Genomic DNA, 25,039 nt, shown 5'->3' on the forward strand with positions numbered 1-25,039 from the left:
ATCTAAGAAAAGGTTGAGTTTGAGCTCATTGCTTCAGATGCATTGTAGTGTTGAAATCCATGGATGGGTTGCAAAGACTTGGCTCTGATACCAAGTTAAAAGTCTAATGAAGAGAAAGAAAATAATTCTAAAGGAATGGGTCCAATTCCATTAACATTGATTTGATTGTACAAAGGTATTATATACAAAACAATGGTGAATAAATCTTGAAAATAATTACAAGAATAGCAACATGCAATCAAGGTAATTAGCCTAGCTAAGAAACTTCCTAATGAGAAAGTTTCCTTTTCATTCTGGCTGGTCTCTCTATAGTAACTACTCCATCTTTGGTAGGAGATCCTCTAGCTGGTCTCTCTATAGTAACTGCTCCATCTTCGATAGAGTAACACCTTCTTTTTGGTAGGAGAACTAGGGCTGGTCGATCCCTCAATATCCTCAATACTAACCTAAGTCAGCAAGTCCTAAACCATTAACCATTAACCCAAGACCAACCTAAGACATAAGTCACCTAACCTAAGTTGGCGGCAAGACCCAATCTATTGTCTATTGTCAAAGCTCAAGAGTTAGCTTAAGTGCCAAAGGTTGGTTACATACATTTGCTCCAGCGAACTAAACGTTATTTTCCAGCAAAATGAACGCTCTTTCTATGGTGAAGTACAAATTTTCTCAGGTAAGATTATTCATTCTTTTTATTCTTTTTCATATTTTTTATTTACTTTTTCTTTTCCTCTATATTCTTGGCCACTTGCTGGCCATTAGTTTCCTCTTTTTTTCGCTTTAGAAACAGAATCCTTGCTTTCTATCACTGCTCCGTTCATTGACTTGTATTGGTACTACGTGATGAAAACCAACAATAGTCGTCGGTTGAAAACCAGCGATGGCTGTTTCCTCTTTTTTATTTACTTTCGATTCTTTAAGCCTTTGAAACTCTGGGGTTCAAACTTGTTTGTATGGCACATTCACCATTGATGCATCTTAAAAATCAGAAAATTTAGTTCATCACAACTTAATTTTTGAGGAGACTAACATTATCATCATTAAACATGATGAATAATAGTCAAGAATTTACATTATGTAAGAAGATAAATATCTTATTTAAGATTTTGAGGACCTAAAATCTTGAGAAACTCTCTATGTTATAAAAGAATTGTTTGTATAAAGAAATATTGAATTGAGAGATAATTCAAAAAAATCCGGTGGTCTTCTATTTCGGTTAAAACCAAAATAATGTTCGGTTAAACCAAATGCCAACCCTTAGTCAAAACACCTTATCATTATCTTGTATTAAAAACACCTGCAAAGAGTTGTGACATAATCTTATGAAAAAAACATCCATCCATATTTATCACATATTCACCATTCACAAACAGCTTTGACAAATTCTTAGGAAGAAAAACAATTTTCCATATTCATCATATATTCACCATTCACAAAAAGTTTTTACCTATACAACGTGTATTTGCTTCCACAAACAAAAGATTTACAAATACAAGTAGTTCAGTTTCAACCCCTGCCAAAAAAAAAAAAAAAAACAAATATCTATCTCCTTCACAAAAACAAGGAAGACCAAAAAAAGACACAATAACAATCGATCTGTGATCTCATCTTCCACTCTTCAAGAGACAAAAAAAAACAGAAGTGCCAATTGCAGCCATTATCCACAAAAGCTCCGTTGCAAGAAGTGTATGTGTACCGATTTTTATCCATTAGATCCCTATTTCAACCACCAAACAATCAGTTGGAAATGCATTATGCTAATGAGGAACCATGCATATACATGTTTCATGAAGTCATAAAGATTATTGAACTGACTAATATAATTATTTCAGCATGTTGTGACTCATGACCTTCAAGAGTATAAGGCTGAGAGAGTGTGTGAGAGAGATCAAGGGAAAAGCTGAAAGAAATTGGCTAGTTAGAGAGAGAGAAGGGGGGGTTCAGAGGATGAGAGTGTAAGGGATGGTCTGTTAGAGAGAGAAAGGGTTCAGAGTGTGAGAGTGTGAGGGAGGGTCTGCTAGAGAGAGAAAGAGGGTGAGGTAGAGTCTGGTAAAGATTGAGAGAGAGTTTAGAGGGTGTGAGGGTGTGAGGGAGAGTCTATTAGAGATAGGGAGGGTTCAGATGGTGAGATATGGTTCAAGAGAGTGTAAGGCTGAGAGAGAGATTGAGGGTTCAAAGAGAATGTCAGGGATAGTCTGTTAGAGAGAGAGAGAGAGAGGGTTCAAAGGGTGAGAGTGTGAAAGGGTCTGCTAGAGAAAGAGAGAGGGTGTGTAGAGGGTGAGAATGCTCAGTTAATCGTTGGCTATGAAAGTGTTCTCTGTCGGCGTTTACTCAAACAATCACACTAGCGGCGACCACTGCAACCTCAAAACAAAGCCACGTTTTAAGTGAACAATGCGCCTCATAAACCCTTTTTTAGATGAAGGCAGTTTTGTCTTTTTTCTAAAAAATCTCTCTCTATTCCTCGGAATATGAAGGGTAATTCAGTCGTTCCACTTGGCCGTTGATGGTCAACTAACAGTAGGGAACTACTAGACACAAATTGAAAGTTCAGGATACTGCAGAGACATGTTTAAAAGTTCAGGGACTGACTAGACAAAACCCCCAAGTTCAAGATATTGTTCATGAATTTTCCTTAATTAAATTAAGCAATATATCTTCTCACATGCCTTGCATGTGACTGGCATATATATACCAATTCCAAGTCTGGACGCCTTGGAAAGCCTTTCTGCCACTCCCTAATGTTAAGTTGTTCCAAACTTCCGTGTCAGCTTTACCAAAAAAGGCCACTATCAATAAGGCCTCGTTCTCTTTTCGGTAATTTACTTACCTAGGCAAATGCAGTTATCCAAGTAAGTTTTTCCTGGGAAACACTTACCCGGTAAATGCATTTATCCATGTTCTTTTATTTCTCACTTAAATAAGGCAATGACTATTTTAGCCATAAAAATCCATTATTAAAAGGGGTATTTTTGTCCCATTCAAGTGTTGGCAACTTTCCCCCTAGGTGGAAAAGTTATTTACCCGCATAGGAGATGGGTATCACTTACCCAAGAAAATAAACTTTCCCTGGTCCCCATATAAATCTGGAAAAAGAATATGGGATTCTTGGTCAATGGGAACCAAAATCCCATTGCCCAACTTTCCCCCCTCAAAATCCAAAAAAAGAACGCCCCCTAAATGGTAGAAAATAAACTTTCCCTGATCCCCATATAAATCTGGAAAAAGAGCATGGGATTCTTGGTCAATGGGAACCAAAATCCCATTGACCAACTTTCCCCTCTCTCAAAATCCAAAAAAAGAATGCCCCCTAAATGGTAGAGAATGAATCAATGGCAATATTTCTTTTTGTTATCCTGATTTCAGTAATTTGTTATCACTATGGGATGTCTACAACAGTGTTTTTGTTTTCATTTGTTTTTATAATCGTCACATCTTTAAAAACATAAAAAAAAAAAACATGTTTTTGAACTTTTTTTTTTCAAAATATACGTTAACCATGTTTTTATATTCAACAAAATATTGATTTTTAAAACAAAAATATTTTTTTTAATATAGAAATTATATGATTTATAGAACATTAAATTGAATAATTAAATGAAAAAAAATTATTTTTTAATCCAGATTTAAGAAAATGTTTTTAGTTTCAGTTTTGAAAACAAAAAAAAAAAAAGATAAACAAACACATGTTTCTTGTGTTCTTGTTTAAGAAACAATCTGTTTTCAAACAAGATGGTTTTGATTTGTTTTTAGAACCAATAACAAGAAGATGGTTTTGATTTGTTTTTAGAATCAATAACAATAAAAACAAGAAAATGGTTTTGAGTTGTTTTTAGAACTAACAAAAAAAGCAATTCACATTGTAGTTCACCCCGACATTGAGCTTGGCAATTCTAACTCTGAGATTTGTGAGATAGTCTCCATCCAAATTACACCTTTAATTTACACATAGAAGATATTGGTATGGTAGATTCTCTGTGCCAACCATATTGTTTAGCTTGAAGATTCCATTTGGGAACAACCTTCACAAAAACTGAGATAAAATGTAATATTATGACATTATTCTTTAGTTGAACCTTTTTAAGCAGGGAGATTCATCCTTAGTTTTCAAAAACTTGCTGGAAAAGCCGAAAAAGGTGAACGAGAGGGAGATCATTTCATAATGCTCTTTTTTATAGGCCCTCTCTAGAGCAAGGTTCTAAACATCTATATGCCCTTACCGGGTATCAGGTATCGGTACTTTTTTATATTTTTGTTATTTTTTTTTTTTCAAATCCGGTTCAGTAGGGCCAGTTTAAGGTTCATCCACCCCTGAACTGGTCAAAACCCCCCAATACACCCTCTGTAAGGGCATATCGGATTGCTCCTGATACAATACGTATCAGCTGATACGAGCCAATACGTATCGATTTTTTAAACCTTCCTCTAGATTCTAGGGCGGGAGCGATTCAGTTGCCACTTTCCAGCAGCGAAAAAGAGCTAAATGGATACAGATATTAAAGGAAATATCGATACGTCGGTAGAGACATGTCAGGCAGTATCAATACTTATTTTTTTCAAATCCGGTTCAGGGGAGCCAGTTCAAGGTTCGCTCACCCCCTAAACCAGTCAAAACCCCGATACACCCTCTACAGGGGTGTATCGGGGTGCTCCCGATACGATACATATCGGCCAATTTTTGAACCTTGGGAAAAAAGTATCAAGAGTTAAAACTTAAAAGGCATTCATGACTTTAAAATTCTTGGTAATCGAGCAGAACAAAGATGTAACAAGTTAATAATATATAGAAACAAAGAAGGCCGGGTTTCAAATATGTCAAGCTTTCAAAGATGTAACAAGTTAATATAGAAGAAAGCAAAGCAACGAAACATCACGGGCCAACACATTTGTAGCAACCGTTTACTGTGTAATAGAAGAGTACATACACGCCACATGAAGGTGGCAACAGAACAAAAACACATCACTACAACACAATAATAGGTAAACAGGACAGCACCGGGAAAATATGGGTCGAATTCACCCAACCCTTGAATTACCAGAACCTGGGGCGGGTTGCAAACATTGAAAGTTCCTCACAAACATACAGACTGGATCAAGCTGTGCATTATGAACAAGTCACTGTGATAGATGGAGGACGACTGGCAGTAGTCATGTTTTGACCTACTTCCCACCAGACTGCCTAATAGTTATATAATAATCAGCCTCCAAACCTCCCCCAACCTTCGCATGCCCACCAGGCCCAGAAGCGTGTATTGAACTTTTGTCATGGAAGGTGTTTAACCATGAAAGGGAACACAATCACATTGCATAGACTATCTCTCCACTGCTGTCAACATCGAGGTCGGGATCACTGTCCAGGTCATCCATGTCATCATCAAGGTCCTGGCAGCCAGAAAAAAACTGGTCAAGAATACGGGTTCCAGCTGCAGGTATTGTAGCCTCAGCTATGATCTGCATGATTTGATCAATACTTTGCATTGGCTGATCAGGCTCTTCAAACTGGTTGTTCATCATGTTTTCATCCATGAGGTCTGCAGGTAGGTTCTTCAGAAACCATTCATGGTTTCTTATCTCAGGAATGGTTATTCTCTGTTACAGGTTATATTGAAAAGCATGAGAATCTCCAACAGTTAAAGCAGCAATATCATGAAGAGCTGAACTTGTAAAGATAAGGAGTCAAGGAAGTTGCCATTTCACCAAACTTTGACAAGAAAGCAAAGATGCAAGTACTCTTAAAGTTGTAAACATGATCTAGAAATAACATAGAGATGAAAAGTTTATCAATGAAGCATACAGACAGGAAGTTGTAATAACAGCATTTGCTTGCGGCTACTGAGCAAAACACATTGGCAACATCTGGCTCAATCACTGCAAAAATACCAGTAAAATTTACTGTCCACAAGAATACTGCCCTTCCTTTCCAAGCCAGAATGCTGGAACAAACCTTGCTAATGATTCTTGAATTTGAATTTTCTCCTTGGGGTTCAGATATATAGAGTCTAAAGCCAGGGCTATAGGTCTAGGTCTATTCTGTGTGCTTCCTAACATAATTTGTTAATAATTCCTAGAGAAGAGCCTCACATTTGCAACAAAGAATATACAACTTACAGTTCCAGGGTTAGCATCAAAAATCCTCGAGATAAGTTCGCGACACTCATCAGAAATGTGAACATAGTCTGGGATAGAATATTGAACACTCGAAATGCGCTGTAAAAGTCAGAAACATGACATAATTAATTTGTTTTACCTCATATAAGCTGTAACAATAAGGTGCAACCAAGTACCTGTATTGTCTTACAGAAGTTCTTGGGGTCCTCAGGGTCTTCAAAAGGGTATGCACCAACAAGCATGACGTAAAGTGTGACCCCACATGACCAAACATCTGCAATCTGCAATTGTTCAAATGATGAGAGCAATGTCTATGTGAACATGCAAAAAACACACATGTAGAACAAGAAGTAATATCCTACTAAGAAATAAGTTGCAGGTAAAGAAGATGGGAAGTTTCTAAAAGATAAGAGTACAGATCACAAATAGATAAAGAAAAAGAAGAGATTACACATTTAAGCATTTTTTGTTTGAAAGAAAAGGTAGGGAGCCCTTTCTTTCCCTACCTTTATTTTTCAAACCAAACAGCCTTAGAAGAAAATAGAGAGAAAAAGACAGGGAAAACCCACCCCACAATATTCAAACTCTAATTTATTATTTCACTGATTCAATATGCAAAATAAGGATCAACCATCTCTAGAATAGAACTAGGTCCAGCCATCACTTTCCAGACTCCAACTTTATGAAGAAACTAACCTAAAAAAACTTCTAATTGTTTCAAAACTAAGAAAAACAATTGAGACACTCAAATAAGGACTTAGACATCCAAAGTAACTCAGAATCCTCTACCAATTCTACTACAACCAAACAAACCACCAAAATCCAGTTCTAAGATAAACCCCAAAAAATAGACTCAAATCCCATTGTAGCCCGGCATCTTGTCAGCAAAAAACTATTATAACTCCCAAAACAAGTTTTTGTGTTTTTTAACCAACTCCCAAAACAGCTTTTTTTTTTTTGCAACCAACTCTCAGAACAGTTGGCTTTATGAAATATTGGTCTTGTTGAATATATAACTTTTTTAGAGGAATGTTGCATATATTACTCAATAACCTATCTAATGACACTAAAACCAATCAAAATGGATAAAGTTAATCCCCTACAGTGTAGAACTAAAGTAACATTACAACTCTGACTTTGCCATAATATGATGCTTTAAATTATGTTCACCTCTTAATACAATTAAACCTATTATTCCTACAACAACCACAAAATTACAATCATAAAGCCCCAAATTGACAAAGCTGGATCACCCAAAATCTATGAAATTGCCACTAAAAAGGGATTTTCTTTCCTTTCTTCAGTGTTTATGAAAGAGAGGGAAGGAGGGTCATATGCATTTAGTTGTATAGTACTGTCTATGAATGAGCTCCAAGCAACTCCTTGGTCTAGCTAGAAACCAGAATAACAATAATGGTTTAAACCAACAATTTAATTCTAAAAAACACTAATAAAATGTAACCAAATATGAGCCATAGAATTTGTATGGATTAGATAAAAACAGATAGCATCAATTACAGTTATGTAACAACTGTTTTTCCTAAGTAAAACGAAGACAATAGCATGGCTCATAGAATATGTGATGGAGGGTAGGCTTGCTCAGTTGAGACGCATGCCATGAAATGTGCCTCACCTTTGTACCTAGGCATTCTTGTAGTCACCCTTTAAAAACATTGTTTTGGACAACATCCTGCCACACCAAATATGCCTCTCACCCAGGTCTAGAAATTCTTTTAGAAACTACAATGCAAGAACACATGTTTAACTAATTCCTCGAGCCCCATTACACAGTATGCATATGCTTCTGTTCACTGCCATACCTCTCCTATAGAAATTGTCCCTTGTCAGACACTTAATTAAAGCAACTATACAAGGAAAGCCACCTTGAGGAAGGTGCAAAGCACCATATTTTAGAAGCTGGAAAATTGGTTGTATCTGTAGCCAACAACTTTTTGTATAAAGACCTCGCTGTGAAAAATTCAGACCTCCCATTTCCATATTTTACTTAGTTTTATGGTCATTCGATTTATAAGTTTTAAGTTGAAGAGTGTTTAGGAGGAATTAGATTAGAGAAATTAGACTGTATGAGGTCCATAATATTGTTGTAGTTAGAATGGCAAGACAGAATACAACCTTGGCTTTTGGATATTTTTTTCAGTGTGATTGCCAAGTAGCTTCTCTTTCTTGGTGTGTATACATAGTTCATACTTGCTTAGTGAAAAGGTGTTGGTGTCTTCTAACTCACCTATTAAAGTGCTTGTTTCTCTGCATGGAAAATTCATATCACATGTTTATATGAGCTTTTCAGCGAAAAATGTCAAAAATACCATTCTATTGAAAAAATTCAGCAATGCTTGAATGTTCTGTGGACAATATTTTGAAAAAATATGGGAGCAACAATATGGGACTTTGCTATTTTCAAATATACATAGAGTATACTTATATCCTATATAGCATAAATAATTAATATAGAAACATACACAGTCAAGTGTCAGAAAACTCAATTCTTTTAGGGACCATTTGATAACTGGTGAAGGTGAAGTAGATGAACAGAAAAGCTTATTGCTTTGTCTTAAAGTGAATAAGATTTTAAGGAGGTTGTGGGCTCCTTAATGGCTAAAGCTTAAGTTATATTACTATACCTTTGATTATTTTGTTAGTTAACTATTTTATCCATTAAAAGACAAAATAATAAGTCTTTTAGTTCAGCAACTTCAGCTGTAATCAAACAGTCCCTAAATCATAAACATAAATGCACTCCTAATATCAGGTTCTTTAATGTGATTTTCATTCTCAGAACCAAATTATTCAAAAACATCCCCTGCAATATTTGCCAGATCTCTAGCAATGTTCTGACTATTTCTGACCCAAGCTTTTTCAAGCAACCAAAGAGGCATGGTAGAGTGATGTGGAGAGCCACAGGAGCAGCTATACTCTGGTCAGTCTGGGAAGAAAGAAATAACAGGATCTTTAAAGGAGTGGAGAAATCCAAGGAGGCAACTATAGAATAACCATTATGACTATCCATTGGTTGAAAACTCTTGATTTGTTTAAAGATTTTTCAGCTGAGGACATATTTAGGAATTGGGGAAGGTGGCAGCTACAACATCTATAAAACCTATTGTGCAGGAAATGTGGTCCCCTCCAACACAACAAAAAATAAAGTTGAACTTTGATGGGAGCTCTAGACGTAATCCGTGGCCTTCAGGTATAGGGGGAGTATTCAGAGATGGAGATGGGAGAATTGTTGCTATGTTCTCTGGGCCAATAGGGGTGAGAGACTCATTGCAAGCAGAAGTGATGGTCCTGCTTCAAGGTGTAAAATATGCCAAGCAATTGGGATTACACCAAGTGGAGATAGAAGGAGATTCTAAATTGTTAATGTTCTGACTATTTCTGAGTCTATCTTAATCCTACATAGAGTAGAAAAAGAAACACTTAGAAAAATCATATTCTAAGACCCTTCAGTTTAGCAAAGATGAAGCACATAGGTGGAGAACATGGATAACCAGTCCATTAGCAGATATGCTCATTAACTAATTTAATAGGGAACTATCTCAGCCATCTGAGAATTGATTATACAAATCTAGCTCCACCAATCCAATGTGTCTTAGATACCCTTTCTTTTTTTATAAATAAGGGCCATACCTTAATATGACAGCATTTTTCTTTGTTTAAAATATAACATTTGTTTTAACTGTAACATTTAAAAATTGCAATAAAACAGAGGAATAAAAATATAGCACAACAATGGATAAGAAAAGTTGCAGGGGCCATTGTTTAGTGCAATTGTAAAATCTCAAGCTGACAAGTATGAGAATACAGGGCTGAGTTTTAGAATGACCATTTTGTGCATGCCAAAGGTTACTATTGGAGGAGGAAGTTAGTGGATTTGGAGGTATTGGGGTAGAGGAGCAGTGGATTTAAGGGTGGGATGAGAGGAATGCAAAGAAGTGGAGACAGTGGTTGAAGAGAGTAGGGAGGTCAGGGAGTTGTTGAAAGGTGGAAAGGAGAACATAAGAAATTAATAAAGGAGTAAAATTTAGATGAAATTGATGCCTTGGTTCTTTATGGAAACTATTAAACTTTCTTGGAGAGAATTGAATAGAGAAAAAAAATGACCAAAGTCAACTGATTTTTTCAATTTTAGATGTGACTGTTTTTAATGGTGCGGTTGGGATCCTGTTGTCTGAATATTGTGGTTAAATATTTTAAGTTACTTGGAGGAAGAGAATCAGAAATATCTTCTACGGCAGTCGCAAGGTAGTATGTGAATTGTGGTTATTGATGTTTCTTTGCTGTTGATTTGGCTGTTGGTGCATCCAGATTTTCAAGTTTTAGATTGTGTAGCTGTTGGTTATTGTGTTATCAGGTATAGCTTTATTTGTGTAGTATGTTACTGTCACTTGTATTGCTTATTGTGTTATCAGGTACAGCTTTATTTGTTTTCATTTTCAAGTGATATCTATCTTATCATCTTCTCTTAGACCCTTTGGTTATTTTAATAACTTTTATATTTTTATAAGAACATATATCAAGGAGACGAATTGTGTATCGGAATATGAATATGCCACAGTGCATATTTAACTTGAGAATTAAACAAACTACACATTGTGGACACATTAATGTTCCACAGATCATAGAGGTTATTGCATCAAGTAACCTTTTTTGACTACTGCATCCTGAAATTCAAGGTTATTTTAGCCAATAAAATTAAAGGACAATATTGTAGTAGGATTTTCCCATAAGGCTCAGTATGGAAGGAGTACAAATGCAAATATGTAGAGTGCAAAACATTATATTTTGTATTATTTTGTATGTATTTCCACTGTACATCTTTGCATTTGTACTCTTTCCAAACTAAGACTAAGAGGCAACAATTTGTTGCAAGTTGAAGGGGCTAGAAGGGCTGGTGCAAACCAAAAATTACATGAGTTGAAGTAGTAAAAAATGATTTAAGTATTCATAATTTAACAACAGAACAGAATGGAAAAACAGGATTCATGTAGCCGACCCCATATAGTTAGAACAAGGCTTAGATGATGATGATGATCATCATTGTAGTAGGACTATTTTCGAAGCAGAACCAATATAGAATATACTTGAAAGTTTTAATAAAAACATAGATAGTAGAAGTTAAAAGAAACATGCAAATATAATAAGCTGCACAAGTAAAAAACAATGTTACCTTGCCATCATACTCTTTCTTAAGTAATACTTCGGGAGCAATGTATGCTGGTGTTCCAACAGTTGATTTTGGTTGTGAATGAAGCACTGATGACTGAAAAGAGCAACACAGTTAGAAATGTGAAGATATTGCTTGATCTTGGCTAGCCTAATTCATCATCATGATCACAAGAGTTTGGCAAAAGTTAGTGCCAGCTGCCAACCTGAAACAACCTCCTCCATCCATGCTTGGGGCCAGCAGTGTAAGAGACATAATAATATTATATAAACAAATAACGGAATGTCCTAAAGGATCTTTTGTTGTACTTCAGTGGGTAGGTGAACATCATGTAGCAATTACTTTCAGTTTTACTTTCCTTTTGATTCATCTCTCTACTCTTTTTCTCTTTAAATAAATTCTTATTGATAGTTTATCATTAAAAAAAGGAACTGTTCATAAGGTCAAGAATATTTTTCTTAACCAATAATTGGCAATAGGCCTTGGAATCTTTGCTATTACGTAGTTGTCAAGGGCCAAGACAATGCCTAGGCGACGAGGCACTGATGGAGGACCGCCTCACTTTATCACCTACCTATCTTGTACATACAGCTGCAAAACACTTTTATATTCTTTATTATTTTTCTTGAGATTATAATAATATAATAGGCATTATTAGCCTAAAATATTCATTTCATGGGTTTACATACTAGTTTCTTTTGCTTTCAAAACCTGAAACAGCAAGCAAGAACTTTAAAATTTTGTCAAATCAGTATGAGAGAGAGCAGTTTAAGGTTGAATGTTGGGTGTGTTGTCTATCTCACACGCCCAAGAACTATATTTATATTAGATTGATACAAGACAATGAAATGACAAACCTGTCCTTCCAAAGTAACGAAGAAAGAAAAAGAACAAATACATTACATATGGTACAATATATATGATAACCATACTCCCAAGCTTATGATACACAATCTCTACCCCCCCCTCCCTCAAACTAATGCCGGCCGAGAGGTAAGCATCAGTTGTCAACTATAAATTGATGACGAGCTCATATCATAGCCTTGGTGAAAAGGTCAGCTAGTTGGAGACTGGAGGAGACATGAGAAATATGTTCCCAGCAAGAAATTGGTCTCTGATGAAGCGACAATCGACCTATATGTGTTTGGTGTGCTCATGGAAGACTGGATTAGAGACGATCTTGATGGCACTAACATGCATGGAAAGGAATTGGGGATGGCATATCCATAGAAAGACCATGAAGAAGAGCACAGAGCCATATTAGCTCACTGCACGCAGACGACATAGCCCGATATCTGGCTTCTGTGGAGGATTTAGAAACAGTCTATTGCTTCTTACACTTCCATGAAATGAGGGAATCTCCTAGGAAAATGCACCACGTAGTAGTGGACCTTCTAGTGTTAGGGCATCCTACCCAATCAGCATCAACATATGTAGTCAAGTGAAAAGGGGATGAAGAAGATAAACAGTCCATGAGATAAGGAACCCCGTATATAACAAATGATCCATAGAATAGCTGTCATGTGAGGATGTCTGGGACAGGAGAAAAACTAGCTAACAACTTGGACAGCATAGGAAATGTCCAGACTGGTCATAGTGAGAAAAATGAGACTACTAACAAGTTGTCTATACAGAGTAGAGCATCAGGTAGAGGTTCACCATCATCCTTGGACAGCTCCAGATTAACTTCAATAGGAGTATCAACTTGCTTGTCATCGGTCAAATAGGCAAGCTTCACTAGATCTGTGGCATACTTTTGTTGATTTATAAGGTATCCACAAGAAGAGTGAAAGACTGCTAAACCAAGAAAATATGTGAGGTTCCCAAGATCCTTCATCTTAAAAGATTGACATAGAAGGATTTTCAAAAGAACAATTCCTTTAGTATCATCCCTTGAAATAAGAATGCCATCAACATATAGTAGTGTAAGACCTTGAGGCCACTTCATATGAAATAATAAATAGTAGTCATAAGGGCTCTAAGAAAATCCAGCATCAATAATAACCTTACAGAACCTTTCAAACGAGGCTCGGGGCACTTGCTTGAGGCCATATAAGGATCTCTTGAGGCAACAAACTAGATTAGGATCACCACAATAACTAAGTGGAGGTTTCATAGAGACTGTTTCCTTCAGCTGACCATACAAGAAGGCATTTTAAACATCCATCTGATGAATGCTCCAATGTTTAATAACAAAAAATAGTCAAAACCAAACGAACAGTTGTCATCTTGGCTACAAGAGCAAATGTCTCTTCATAGTCTACCCATATTCTTGCTTATATCTCTAAGCCACTAAACGAGACTTGTATCTCTCAAGGCTCCCATTAGAATTCAGCTTTACTGAGTAAACCCGTTTACTACCAATAATTGAAACATCTAGAGGGACAAGAACAAGCTTCCACGTTCCCAAGTATCATTTTTCAAGAAGAGGCTAATCTCAATGTCCATAGCTTCTTTCCAATGCAGAATAGCCACAGCCTATTGGTAAGTTAGGGGAATATCTATGGAGGACAAAACTGTAGAAAAGGAACTATAGTCTATAGGAAAACAATAGCAGTTAGAAGGTCAGGAAACATGAGTTGATCTACGTAGAGGAGGGGATGATGGTAAAGAATCACAAGGTGGAAGAGGTGGAGCACTTATAGTGTCAGACGGAAGATGTGATGGACTAGCAACTAGAGGTGAAGAAGAGGAGAGGATAGGCTAAGGAACAGAAACTCACCTTCTTGCATAAAGCTGGAGAAGCATACGCATAGATGGATGTGAGCATGAAGCACCTAAAATATCAAAGGAATGCACAACATAGAGAGTAGTAGGAAGTTTGACAATATGATGGAAGAAAGAAACATTCTCAAGAAAGATAACATTCCAGGAAATGCAAATGAAACAAAAAGTTGGATCATAGCAAAGGAACCCTTTATGTTCTAAACTGTACCCCATGAAAACACATAAGACAAATTGACCTCTGACCATTGGCCTATAGTGATATGCAAGGAGGAAATGAGGAATGGTGGACCTGCCCCCTTTAGGTTTGAGAATATGTGATTGCTCCATCCTAGATTCACTAAAAGAGTAAGGAAGTGGTGGTACGAGTGCAATCCAATGGTGGAGTGGGAAGGAATAAGGTTCCATAGAAAGTTACAATTCTTGAAAGCAAAGATCAAGGAGTGGAACCAATTGGAGTTTGGAAGGCTTGAAGAAAGGAAGAGAACCTTGATGGACAAGATTGAGAGCCTTGACTTGAAAGAAGAAAGTGGAGACTTTCGAGAGGCAAACATTGTGTCCAAAGGATTTCAGGCCAATTAGCTTGGTGAATAGCTTGTATAAGATCCTTGCAAAGGTGTTGTCTCTAAGGTTGAAGGAAGTGTTGCCAACTATTATCTCACCAAATCAAGGAACTTTTGTGAGTGGATGACAAATAATAGATCAAATTCTAATTGCTTGTGGAGCATTTCAAGAAAGATTGGAAGAAAGGAGTGGTCAGTAAGCTGGATCTAGAAAAAGCCTATGACTTGGTGGAATGGGAATGTTTTAGGAAAGTTATGACCAATTTTGGATTTGGGGCTAGGTGGTGCAAATGGATTATGGGGTGTGTTTGTAATTGTCATTACTCGGTACTAGTGAATGGGACAGCGATTGACTTCTTCCCAGCCATTAGGGGTGTAAAAAAAGGAGACCCCCCTGTCTCCCTTCCTGTTCCAACTGATTGCTGATGTTCTGGCGAAACCAATTTACAAAGTAGATTCTAGGGGTCTTATTAGAGGTTGCAGAGTTGGAAGGGAGGATACCCCCCCTCACCCATCTACAATTTGCAGATGACACAATTCTATTATGTGAAGCAGAAATATGAGGTATTTAAGGAACTTGAAATTTGTGATACAACTCTTTGAACAAATGTCAAATTTGAAGGTGAACTTTGAAAAAGTTGTGTAATGGGTGTGAATATGGTGGAAGGTGAGGTCAGGGAGATTGCAAAAAATGCTTGAGTGTGAAGTCTCAAAGTGACCTTTGAATTATTTGGGGTTACCATTGGGTGATCACCCAAAGAGAGAGCTTCTGGAATCTGGTGGTGGAAAGTTTTGAAAAGAAACTTGTCTCTTGGAAAAGGAATTACCTTTCTATGGGTGGGAGGATAACACTGATTAAGGCTACTCTAGTAAATTTACCTATTTATTTCCTTTCAGTGTTCAAGATCCCGGTAAAGGTTGCCAATAGATTGGAAAAGATGATGAGAGACTTCCTTTAGGAGCTGGGAGAGGAGAAAAGGGATCATAGAGTAGCTTGGGAGGTGGTGACTAGGAGTAAAAATAGTGGTGGTTTAGGGCTTGAGAACATTAAAAACAGGAATATGGCCCTTCTGGGAAATGGTTGTGGAGATTCCCACTAGAGAAGGAGAAGTTATGGGCCAAGATAGTGGTCAGCATACATGGGCTGGAAATAAATGGATGGGATGCTAGAATCCAAGCTAGGACTACATGTGTTTCAACTTAGAAAGCCATTCATGAATTGTTACCAGTTTTTTCCCCTCTTATCAGGTATGACTTGAATTCAGGTAATGCTATAAAATTCTGAGAACAAACTTGGGTGGGGGATGCTCCTCTAAAGGACCAGTTTCCTTCTTTGCATGGACTCTCCAACCTTAAAAAATGAGCTAGTTTCATCCTCCATATCTCCCTCCTCTTCCACTTCTAGGTTTGGGTGGAATTGGGGCTTGAGAAGGGCTGTGAGAGACTTACACCTTGATAGCATCCCGAGTTTTCTTCAACTTCTTGACAATGTTTTCTTACACCCTGCTAAGGTGGACTCTAGAATTTGGACTCCTACATACCCCCACTGGTTCTTTCTCTTGTGCCTCTTTCTTCAAAGTTTTAAGCTAGTCCACCAGTCTTGTTGCCATCCCTTTTCCTGTTCATGAGGTTTGGTGCAAACCAATCCCTCCTATGGTTGGTAGCTTTTGCTGGGAAGTCTTTCTAGAAAGATGCAACACTAGTGATATGCTCCAAAAGAAGAGACCCAATACTTGTTTGTCCCCTCATTGGTGTGTTCTTTGTAAAGCTGATGGGGAAACGAGTTTTCACCTACTGGTGTCTTGCCAATATGCAAAGTCTATTTGGGACTGGGCTCTTACCCTATTTGGGTATAGTTGGAACCCTCCAGCAAACATGCAAAATCTATTTTCTCCTTTTTTCAGGTGGCACATGAAAAGGGGCAGGATTATGTGGAGAGGACTGAGGGTTGCGATTTGTTGGTCCTTATGGGAAAAAAGAAATGCTAGGATTTTCTCGGAAGTTGAGAAAAGCACTGATGAGTTGAGGGCTTTGATCCTTATAAGGGTGGTACAGTTGATGAAATCATTAGAGCTATTCATAGATTATACAGTGGATGACATGTTGAGGAATTGGGGTGTGATTGCTAGCAATACCCAGACCAAAACAGTGATGAATGTGTCTTGGACTCCCCCCTACGGGTTTCATAAAACTAAACTTTGATGGGAGCTGCAGAGAGAATCCTGGACAATTAGGGGTTGGGGGTGTCTTCAGGGATGAGAATAGGGTTGCTTCTGCCATGTTCTCAGGCCCAATTGGAGTGGGTGACTCTCTCTGAGTCGAGATCCATGTGGTTATGGAAGGAATCCAGAAAGCCAAGGAGATGAATATCAGAAAACTTGTAATTGAAGAGGACTCAAAGGTGGTGGTTGGATGGCTAAATAAAAACTACAGTGGCTTATGGAATTACAGCAATATGAGGAGGAAATTTAGATGGTTGGCTCATGAAATGGAGGTTAAAATTAGTTGGGTTAAAAGATCAACTAATTCTTTTGTTGATGGGTTAGTGAAACAAGGGGTGGAGAGGGAGTCAATGTTCTAGGCACAATTGTAATTATTTTTCTATTTCTCCTTATCTTTCTCTTTTTCCTTTTCCTTCTTTTGGAGCTCAAGGTATAGCTGGAAGATACGAAAGTTTGTCTTCCTCTTTGTAATTATCATTGAAAAGTTTTAATGAAATTAATGAAGTGTGTTATTGATCCAAAAAAAAAAAAAAGCACATAACGCAGATTGACAATAAAGCTTAGTGCGTTCATGAGGTGGAAGATGAACAAAGCAAACGCATCCAAACACATGCATTGATGAGAAGTCTGGTGGGCAATGAAATAAGCATTGAAAGGGTGAGGTGTTATTGAGAACAAAAGATGAGAATAAGTTGATTAAATGCAATATTTAATACACAATAGTGCTAGTTGTCCACCCAAAAGGAAGTAGGGACATGAGAGTCTTGAATAAGGGTTCTCACAACACTCAAGATATGTCTGTTTGTACGCTTTGCAACATCATTTTGTTGTGGATTTCCTAGGCATGACCTTTTTGAAATAATTCCTTGTTCTTTCAAATAGGTTTAAAACCCCTTTGAATTTGAATGCAAAGTGCCAATGGTAGCACTAAACTGATTTTTAGCCAAAGCCTAAAACAATTAAACGAGGGAAACACATCTGGTTTCTTGCGCAAAAAATAGATCCAAGTGAGGTATAGTCATCAATGAAAAGAACAAAATATTTATAGCCCAATCTAGAAGTTATAGGAGACGACCAAACATTCACTATGTATTAACTTGAAAGAATAGTAGAGTGTTCAGCAGCAAAAGGAAATGGCAATATATGACTCTTACTCAAGCAGCATGTAATACAAAACTTATCAACGTCCACAAACGTAGTAGCTTTAGAAGATAGGTAACTATTACGAAATAAAAACTCAAGTTTCTTAGGATAAGGGTGGCCAAGACGTCTATGCCAAAGATGCCGCCCATCATTTTTGCAAGCAATAATAGAACTAGTAGCAATAGAAAGCAAACAAGGTGAGGTAGATGGTGTCTTTGTCTTCTCGCCTTCTGGAGAAAATTGCCAACCCTGCCTACGCCCCTTCCCCTTCATTGTCCCAGTGTGTCGGTCCTGGATTAATCAACCATAAAAGGGAAAAGAAACAATGTTACCATCAACCAACTAACCGACAAATATCAAATTAGTAGTAAGTTTCGAGGCAAACAAGGTTTTAGGGAGATGAAAATGAGAATTAGTCAGGGAAGGCAAAGTTTAAAAATGAAAGAAAGAGCAGTTTCCTTCTTTGTTCTCTCTCTCAAGGTTTAAAAATGAGCCTGTTGCTACTTTCCTAACCTATTCTACTTATGGCCCTGTTTGGAACTTGGGCTTCCGGAGGCCTCTTAGAGACTCTGAATTGGATTCCATTTCTAATTTGATTAAGATTTTGGAGGAGGTAGTTGTTGACCCCTCTAGATTGGACAGTAGGATTTGGGCTCCTACTCCTTCAGGTATTTTTTCATGCTCTTCCTTCTTCAAGGAATTAGCCCATTCCCATTCGGCCCTTGATCCTCCTTTCCCAACTCCGGAAGTTTGGGGTAACCCAATTCCTCCCAGAGTAGGTGCTTTATGCTGGGAAGCTATCCTATGAAAGCGTAACACTTGTGACTTACTTCAAAAGAAAAGGCCATGATGGTGTTTATCCCCACACTGGTGTATCTTATGTAAGAGGAATGGTGAGAGCTATTATCACTTATTTGTTTCCTGTCCTTTTGTTTCAGAAATCTGGTGTTGGTTTTTCTCTCTTTTTGGTTGCAGGTGACCCACTCCCCCAAGTGTACTAAGCTTGTTTAACTCTGTTCCAGTGAGGGGTTTAAAAAAGAGAGGTAAGATCTTACGGAGATGTGTAAGAGCAGTTGTATGTTGGTCAGTGTGGGAGGAAAGAAATCAACGAACCTTCCAGGAAAAAGAAAGGAACAAAGAAGCCATCATTGATTTAATCTACATTAGGGTGGTTCATTGGGTCAAATCTACGGAGCTTTTTAAAGGTATCTCAGCAGGAGACATCATTAGAAATTGGAAAGAAGTTGTTTGGTCTGCTCGGCTATTTAATGCTACTGTTCCAACTTGGTCTCCTCCAATTATGGGGTTTACTAAATTGAATTTTGATGGTAGCAGAGAAGGGAACCTAGGACTTTCAGGTATTGGAAGAATGTTTAGGGATGAAGAAGATCGAATTATGGCTATGTTTTCAGGGCCTATAGGCTGGGGGGATTCTCTGAGAGCTGAAATTTCAGCAATATTAGAAGGAATTAGAAGAGCCAAACAATTGAATATTAGGAAGCTGTTGGTGGAGGATGATTCTAAACTGACTATTAACTGGCTGCAGAAGAAAGAGGCTGGTTTATGGAAGTTCTTGAATGAAAAAAAAAAAGAAATTTTCCAACTCACTCAAGACATGCAAATTCAGTTTCAATGGTCCAAGAGGAGCGCCAATTCTTTTGTAGATTATCTAGCTAAGCAAGGGGTGGGAAGAACTAGTTTCTTTTGGGCTGTATTGTAATGTGATGTTTTTTGGGTGGGGTAAGAGATTTTACCCCCTTCTTGTTGTATCTTTTCCATATCCTTTTATTAATAAAAGTTTTTGTTATTGATCAAAAAAAAAAATCATCACATCCAATGATTTCAAGTTGTTCACCATTGGTTGTAACAATGTTTTTAGTACAAAAGATGAAAGTTTGAGAGACTGACCAGAATATGCCTCATCAAATGATTAGAGGCACCTGAATCAATTATCCAAAGATGGCTAGGGTTGGGACAATAAGGTGATGACTTACCAAATAGACCAATGGCTATAAACGCAGAAGAAATTGCAGTGGATACCAATTGCCGCATCTTTTCCTCAACGAAAACACCATCAATCATAGACTAATAGGCTTTGTGTTGATTGTTCTTTAGGGCTAATGTATGTCCTTTAGGTGGCCGAGTGGGACACTCAGTGATAATGTGTCCATGTTGTTTAAAATAGGTACATGTGTTCTTTTTGGAATGGAAAACCATGTGGCCAAACTCCTTACACTCATAACACTAAACCCAAGACAAATCCCTTTTGGGTTTGGACTTGCTAGCAAGAAAAACAGTTTCAACACTAGTATCATGTTTCCTATCTATGGTAGACTGAGTAATCATCCTTTTCTTCTATATAAAGATCTCCCAAGATAGAATCCAAACTAGGTATAGTTCCCCTACTCAAAATATTTGACCTGATCACCTCAACGTCAAGCTCCAAATGCAAGAGAAAGTGCATAACCTTTCTATTATCGAAGTGACCTTTCATTGCTTTAACACAGCAAGCTACCAAGGACTCCCCCAAATGAACCAATTCATATTCAATCTACAAGTTTACAAACCCAGCATAGTATTCCTGTATTCTCTTCTCCCCTTGATTGTAGGAGAAGATTTTAGTTTCAATTTAGTATTACTTAGATAGGATAGATTGCTGGTAAACCTTCTCCATATAGTCAAACATCTCCTTGGTGATCCTTAAACCTCTCAACGGAATGGCAATATCTGTCTCAAGCGATCCAAGAACCCAAGAGACAATTCTAGCATTGTCTATTTTCCATTGTTTCATTCCTTTACTGTCTGATTCATCCGCTTTGGGTTTTGAACAATCAATATAGACCCACAACCCTTGTCCTTCAACAAAAAACTAAAAATGAAACTTCCACATTGCATAATTATTTCCGTTAAACTTAAGTAGAAGAGTTCCTCTTCTATTTGAAGCCATTACAATAAAAAATACCAAGAACAGGTCCATCAAGTGATAAACAGAAAGAAGTTGATGTAAAAACCACCAAAGAAAACAGTTTTTCCAAAAGAGTAACTTCAAACAACCAAGAACAAGGACTAATAGTCCAAAAAAAGTAACTTTCAGCAGTATTGGTAAGAAGAGAGGGATCAAAACCTTTCAACAACAGATTGAATCCAAGATCTGATTTCATAGATTGAAAGAGAAGGCTAGGGCAACACAGAATCTAGAATCCTAGCAAGATCCAATGGTCTGATTGAGAGAAAAAAGAAAAACACAGGTGTAACCCATGATTTCGGTGTAAAGACAAGAAGAACTTGTGCTGATCAAAACAGCATCCAGAAGGCTTACAAAAGAATGCAGAGAAGTCGATCTATAGTCCTTCAATCTTCCTTTAAATCCCAGGAATCAAATCCAAATTAAAAACATGTCAGAAAGACCTGCTCTGATACCATGTCAAATGGGTAAGAGAGAGCAGTTTAGAGTTGAATATCAAGTGTGTTCTCTATTTCACACACCCAAGAAAGAACTGTATTTATATTAGATTTATAAAAGAAGATGAAAGGACAAATCTGCCCTTCCTAAGTAATAAAGAAAGAAAAAGACCAAAAACATTACATATGATACATACAGGATATAACCATACTCCCAAGCTTATGATACATGATCTCAACAAAATCAACACATTCTTTATCTTCATCATCTTCTTCTTTTTCTCCTTCAACCCTTTTTTTTTCTTTTCCTAGGACAAAAACAAGGGATCAGCCCCTATATTTTCTCCCCATGGATATGTGATTTTCTATGTTTTAATATGAAGCTTATACCTTTTTTATGAATATTATGGACAATTATTAATGAAAGATGATTGCTAGTTATCATGGAACCTAGGGAATTACCGTAGGATTCATAGTTTTTATTTAAAAAATTCATTTGCCTAAGTAACAAGGTGACAAGGCGCATCCGGTCACCTAGCCTTGCTTAGTGCTTTGAAATCTATGTTTTATTAGTCTATTATCTCTTTAATGAGATCAGAAAAAAAAAATTCACCAATGTGCCAATTAAAATTGGATAAATTGCTAGGGCTTTGAAATCTATTGCTAATGGCTTAATAAGATTGGCTGGACATGTACTAAATCATGGATGTTCTTGTAATCTGTTTTAGGCCCAGGAAGATCTAGTTGGCCTGAGTCTTGTTGTAATATGCTCTCTCTGAATAAAATTACTTTACCTTTTTCCAAAAAAAAAAAAAAGATTGGCTGGACATGTTTTTTCTGTTTCCAATACCTCTATGTCCCTTTTTTGTGGACATGGATCTACACCAAATACTTTTGTGCATTTATGTAAATTTTCTCATGTACAAACACCTACTGTTCATTAAGATGATACCCCATAGTTACTTTTGTGAGAAAGAAATAACAAAAAAGGAGTAAATATCAAATTCAAACAAATATAAGGATAAACAACAAAATATCAGATATTCCTTTCAAAGGAAGTGAAGATGCAACGTTAGATGCATATGATATTCAAGAAAACATGTACACTAGTGCATGCAGAAATAGTCTCACCTTCAACTCCTAAAATATGTCATCATATAGAAGAAAGCCAAAACTTAACAGCAGAAAAATATCAGGAAAGGTAAGAGTACCTTTGAGTACCCAAAATCACATATCTTCAAACGAGGTGCTGGGCTACCATCTAACAGTGTATTTTCTAATTTTAGGTCTCGGTGGCAGACTTGCTTCATGAATAAAGCAGCAAATAGAAGCAAAAGTTAGTTTCTGTGGCATTCCCTGGGGAGGCCAACAATTGAATATACTAAGTTAATCAGCTACCATTGAGTGACAATAGCTGACTCCAGATATAAGTTGCTGGAAAAAGAAGCGAGCCTGCAGAGGTTAAAAAGTTAATAGAATCATTAAGTAAACCAACAAGGAATAGAGGAGAAAATTGACGATGGATTGGACTAAGAACCTCATCCTCACTGAAGCGTCCAGCATTGCAAATGCGCTCAAACAGCTCTCCACCAGATGCATATTCCATCACAATAGCCAAATGAGTTGGTGTTAAGATGACCTTAAGTAAGATGAAAAGCAGATTAACACTTTGGCCACCAGTCCTTCCCAAATTGATACTATTAAAAAGATCAAAACTGCACATACCTCCTTGAACCTAACAATGTTGGGATGCCTCAATGACCTATGGTTAATAATTTCTCTTTGCACATTTTCATCTATCTGTTACATAGGAAAGAGGAATGGAAAAACAATAAATGCCACAATAGTTTCACATGCAATAATTTTTGGGCCTATTCAGTTACAATCCCCCCCCCCAACAGCCACAGCCACACACACATGGATAGATAAAGTTCAGGAAATATAATCCATTAAAGAATCCCAATGTTGCTACTAAAATAGCATGGTACAATAGTAAGTCCAAAAGTTGAGTAAGAAAACTTTACAACCACTTACTTCAAAGTTAGCTTCTACGTTTTGTCATGGTACATTAACTGGTTTGAAACAGGAAACCAATACTATACTAGCAACGACAGTTTGCTTAGTTGGCAATGCAAATAAATGTTCGGTGTAGACATTCCTTTCTTTACCTACTAACTAACTAATCACTTAACTACTTGCATATTTGGGTAAAAAAATAGAAAGTAAATAAGGAAAGAAATCCCAATGTAGTAAAAAGTTAAACAAGTCCACCTATTCCATTTACAACCAAAAGGCAACGCACGAAATTTAAGAAAACAAGTTAACAAATAAAAGGAATTAACAAGAACTCACACTACAGGGAAAAGAAAACAAATTAAGGCTTTCTATTTGGAAACTATTATATATGTTCAAATAAACTAAGGTCCCAAAGAAGGGCCAAAACACTTCAAACATAAACTGATTTGACATCAAATTCCCCGCTAAACCTTCTTGTTTACACCTACAGTAATCCCCAAGAAAAGAATAAATATGCGGAAAAACACAAATAAATATCGCGAAATCATCATTAAATTTCAAACCGACAACAATTCAAAACTGAAGAAACTCGGTTTATCTCATCCCTTTTTGGGCAGGTGTCACAACCCTCTACATAATTGACTTCGCTATCTCAACCAATAATCAAGAAGAAAACCAGCTAGTATCCATAAACAAGGTAAAGTATAAAGTCAATAACAAAAGATAAAATCAAATTAAAGAAACAAACAGGAATTTTCAGCAATTCAACTAACCTTATCGCCTCGCTCGATGTACTTCACGGCGACAAGTTCTCTGGTCTGCTTATCCCTCATCAACCTCGCAACGCCGAAATTACCCGAACCAATATCTTTGACAAGCTCGTACCGATCGCTATCGTGCATTATCGGCATATCCATGCCGGGACCGACGGTGATCTGCGACCGATCCATCTTCACTCTGAGTTGTCCTCCGACGAGACTACGGTCACATTATCGGACTAAAAGAAACGGCGAGGAAACCCTAAACACAAAGGAACCAGAATTCCAAGACGTGGCACGAGATCGATCATTCGATCCACTCGATCGATCGAGAACCTGTCGGTTGAAGAAAGAGACGGACGAAGAGGCCAAGCCCGTGAAGCTTACTTGCCTTCAACAGCTTCACCGTTTTGAAATTTCTCTTTTTTCTGTTCTTTTTCCTTTCTTCTTTTTAGGCCTCGAACTGAAAACACAGATGAGTTGCAGAGACGGTGAGAACTCGTGAACTCCTTTCACTTCTCTATGAAAAAACCCCAGAAAGCAGATTTTTTATTATCGGCGATCGACAACGGATTAATATCTGTGAACGGGAGAGTTTAATTAAACAGAATAAAAAAGTGTATCCAAAATTACGGAAATATCCTCTGTCTCCGCCGCAAGCTACCAAAAGTTTTTACGGAAAAGTACGGATAACTCCCTCGCATAAAATGACCTTATTACCCCCGCAACTCCATGCATTGGATAAGGGTAAGAAGTCACGACTGTCACGAGACAACCCCACACCCTTTTATTAGCAGTGTCAAACCTGAGAAGTGACACCAAAATAGACGTGCATAACAACAACCGCCTGATTGAAATCCGGCTGATCTTACTGCAATAATCGAGTGGACTTAGATTCTGGTCTGACGGTTGACAGATCGT

General features: G+C 37.3%; 1 protein-coding gene across 1 annotated transcript; it reads right to left on the bottom strand.

Annotated features, from left to right (window-relative positions):
- Window positions 1-4,761: 4,761 nt before the first annotated feature.
- LOC148849240 (serine/threonine-protein kinase SAPK10-like) lies at window positions 4,762-24,724 on the bottom strand. Its single transcript, XM_088949978.1, has 9 exons — window positions 24,134-24,724; window positions 23,070-23,144; window positions 22,882-22,983; window positions 22,743-22,796; window positions 22,556-22,648; window positions 11,294-11,386; window positions 6,282-6,386; window positions 6,106-6,204; window positions 4,762-5,586 (listed from the first exon to the last, which is right to left on the bottom strand). The coding sequence occupies exons 1-9, from the start codon at window positions 24,308-24,310 to the stop codon at window positions 5,296-5,298; spliced, it is 1,089 nt and encodes a 362-aa protein (XP_088806104.1). The 5' UTR covers window positions 24,311-24,724; the 3' UTR covers window positions 4,762-5,295.
- Window positions 24,725-25,039: the final 315 nt, after the last annotated feature.

Source organism: Nelumbo lutea, chromosome 6, assembly GCF_056320005.1.
Source record: "Nelumbo lutea isolate HS-2025 chromosome 6, American lotus-T2T, whole genome shotgun sequence".
In the NCBI taxonomy this organism is placed as follows: Eukaryota; Viridiplantae; Streptophyta; class Magnoliopsida; order Proteales; family Nelumbonaceae; genus Nelumbo; species Nelumbo lutea.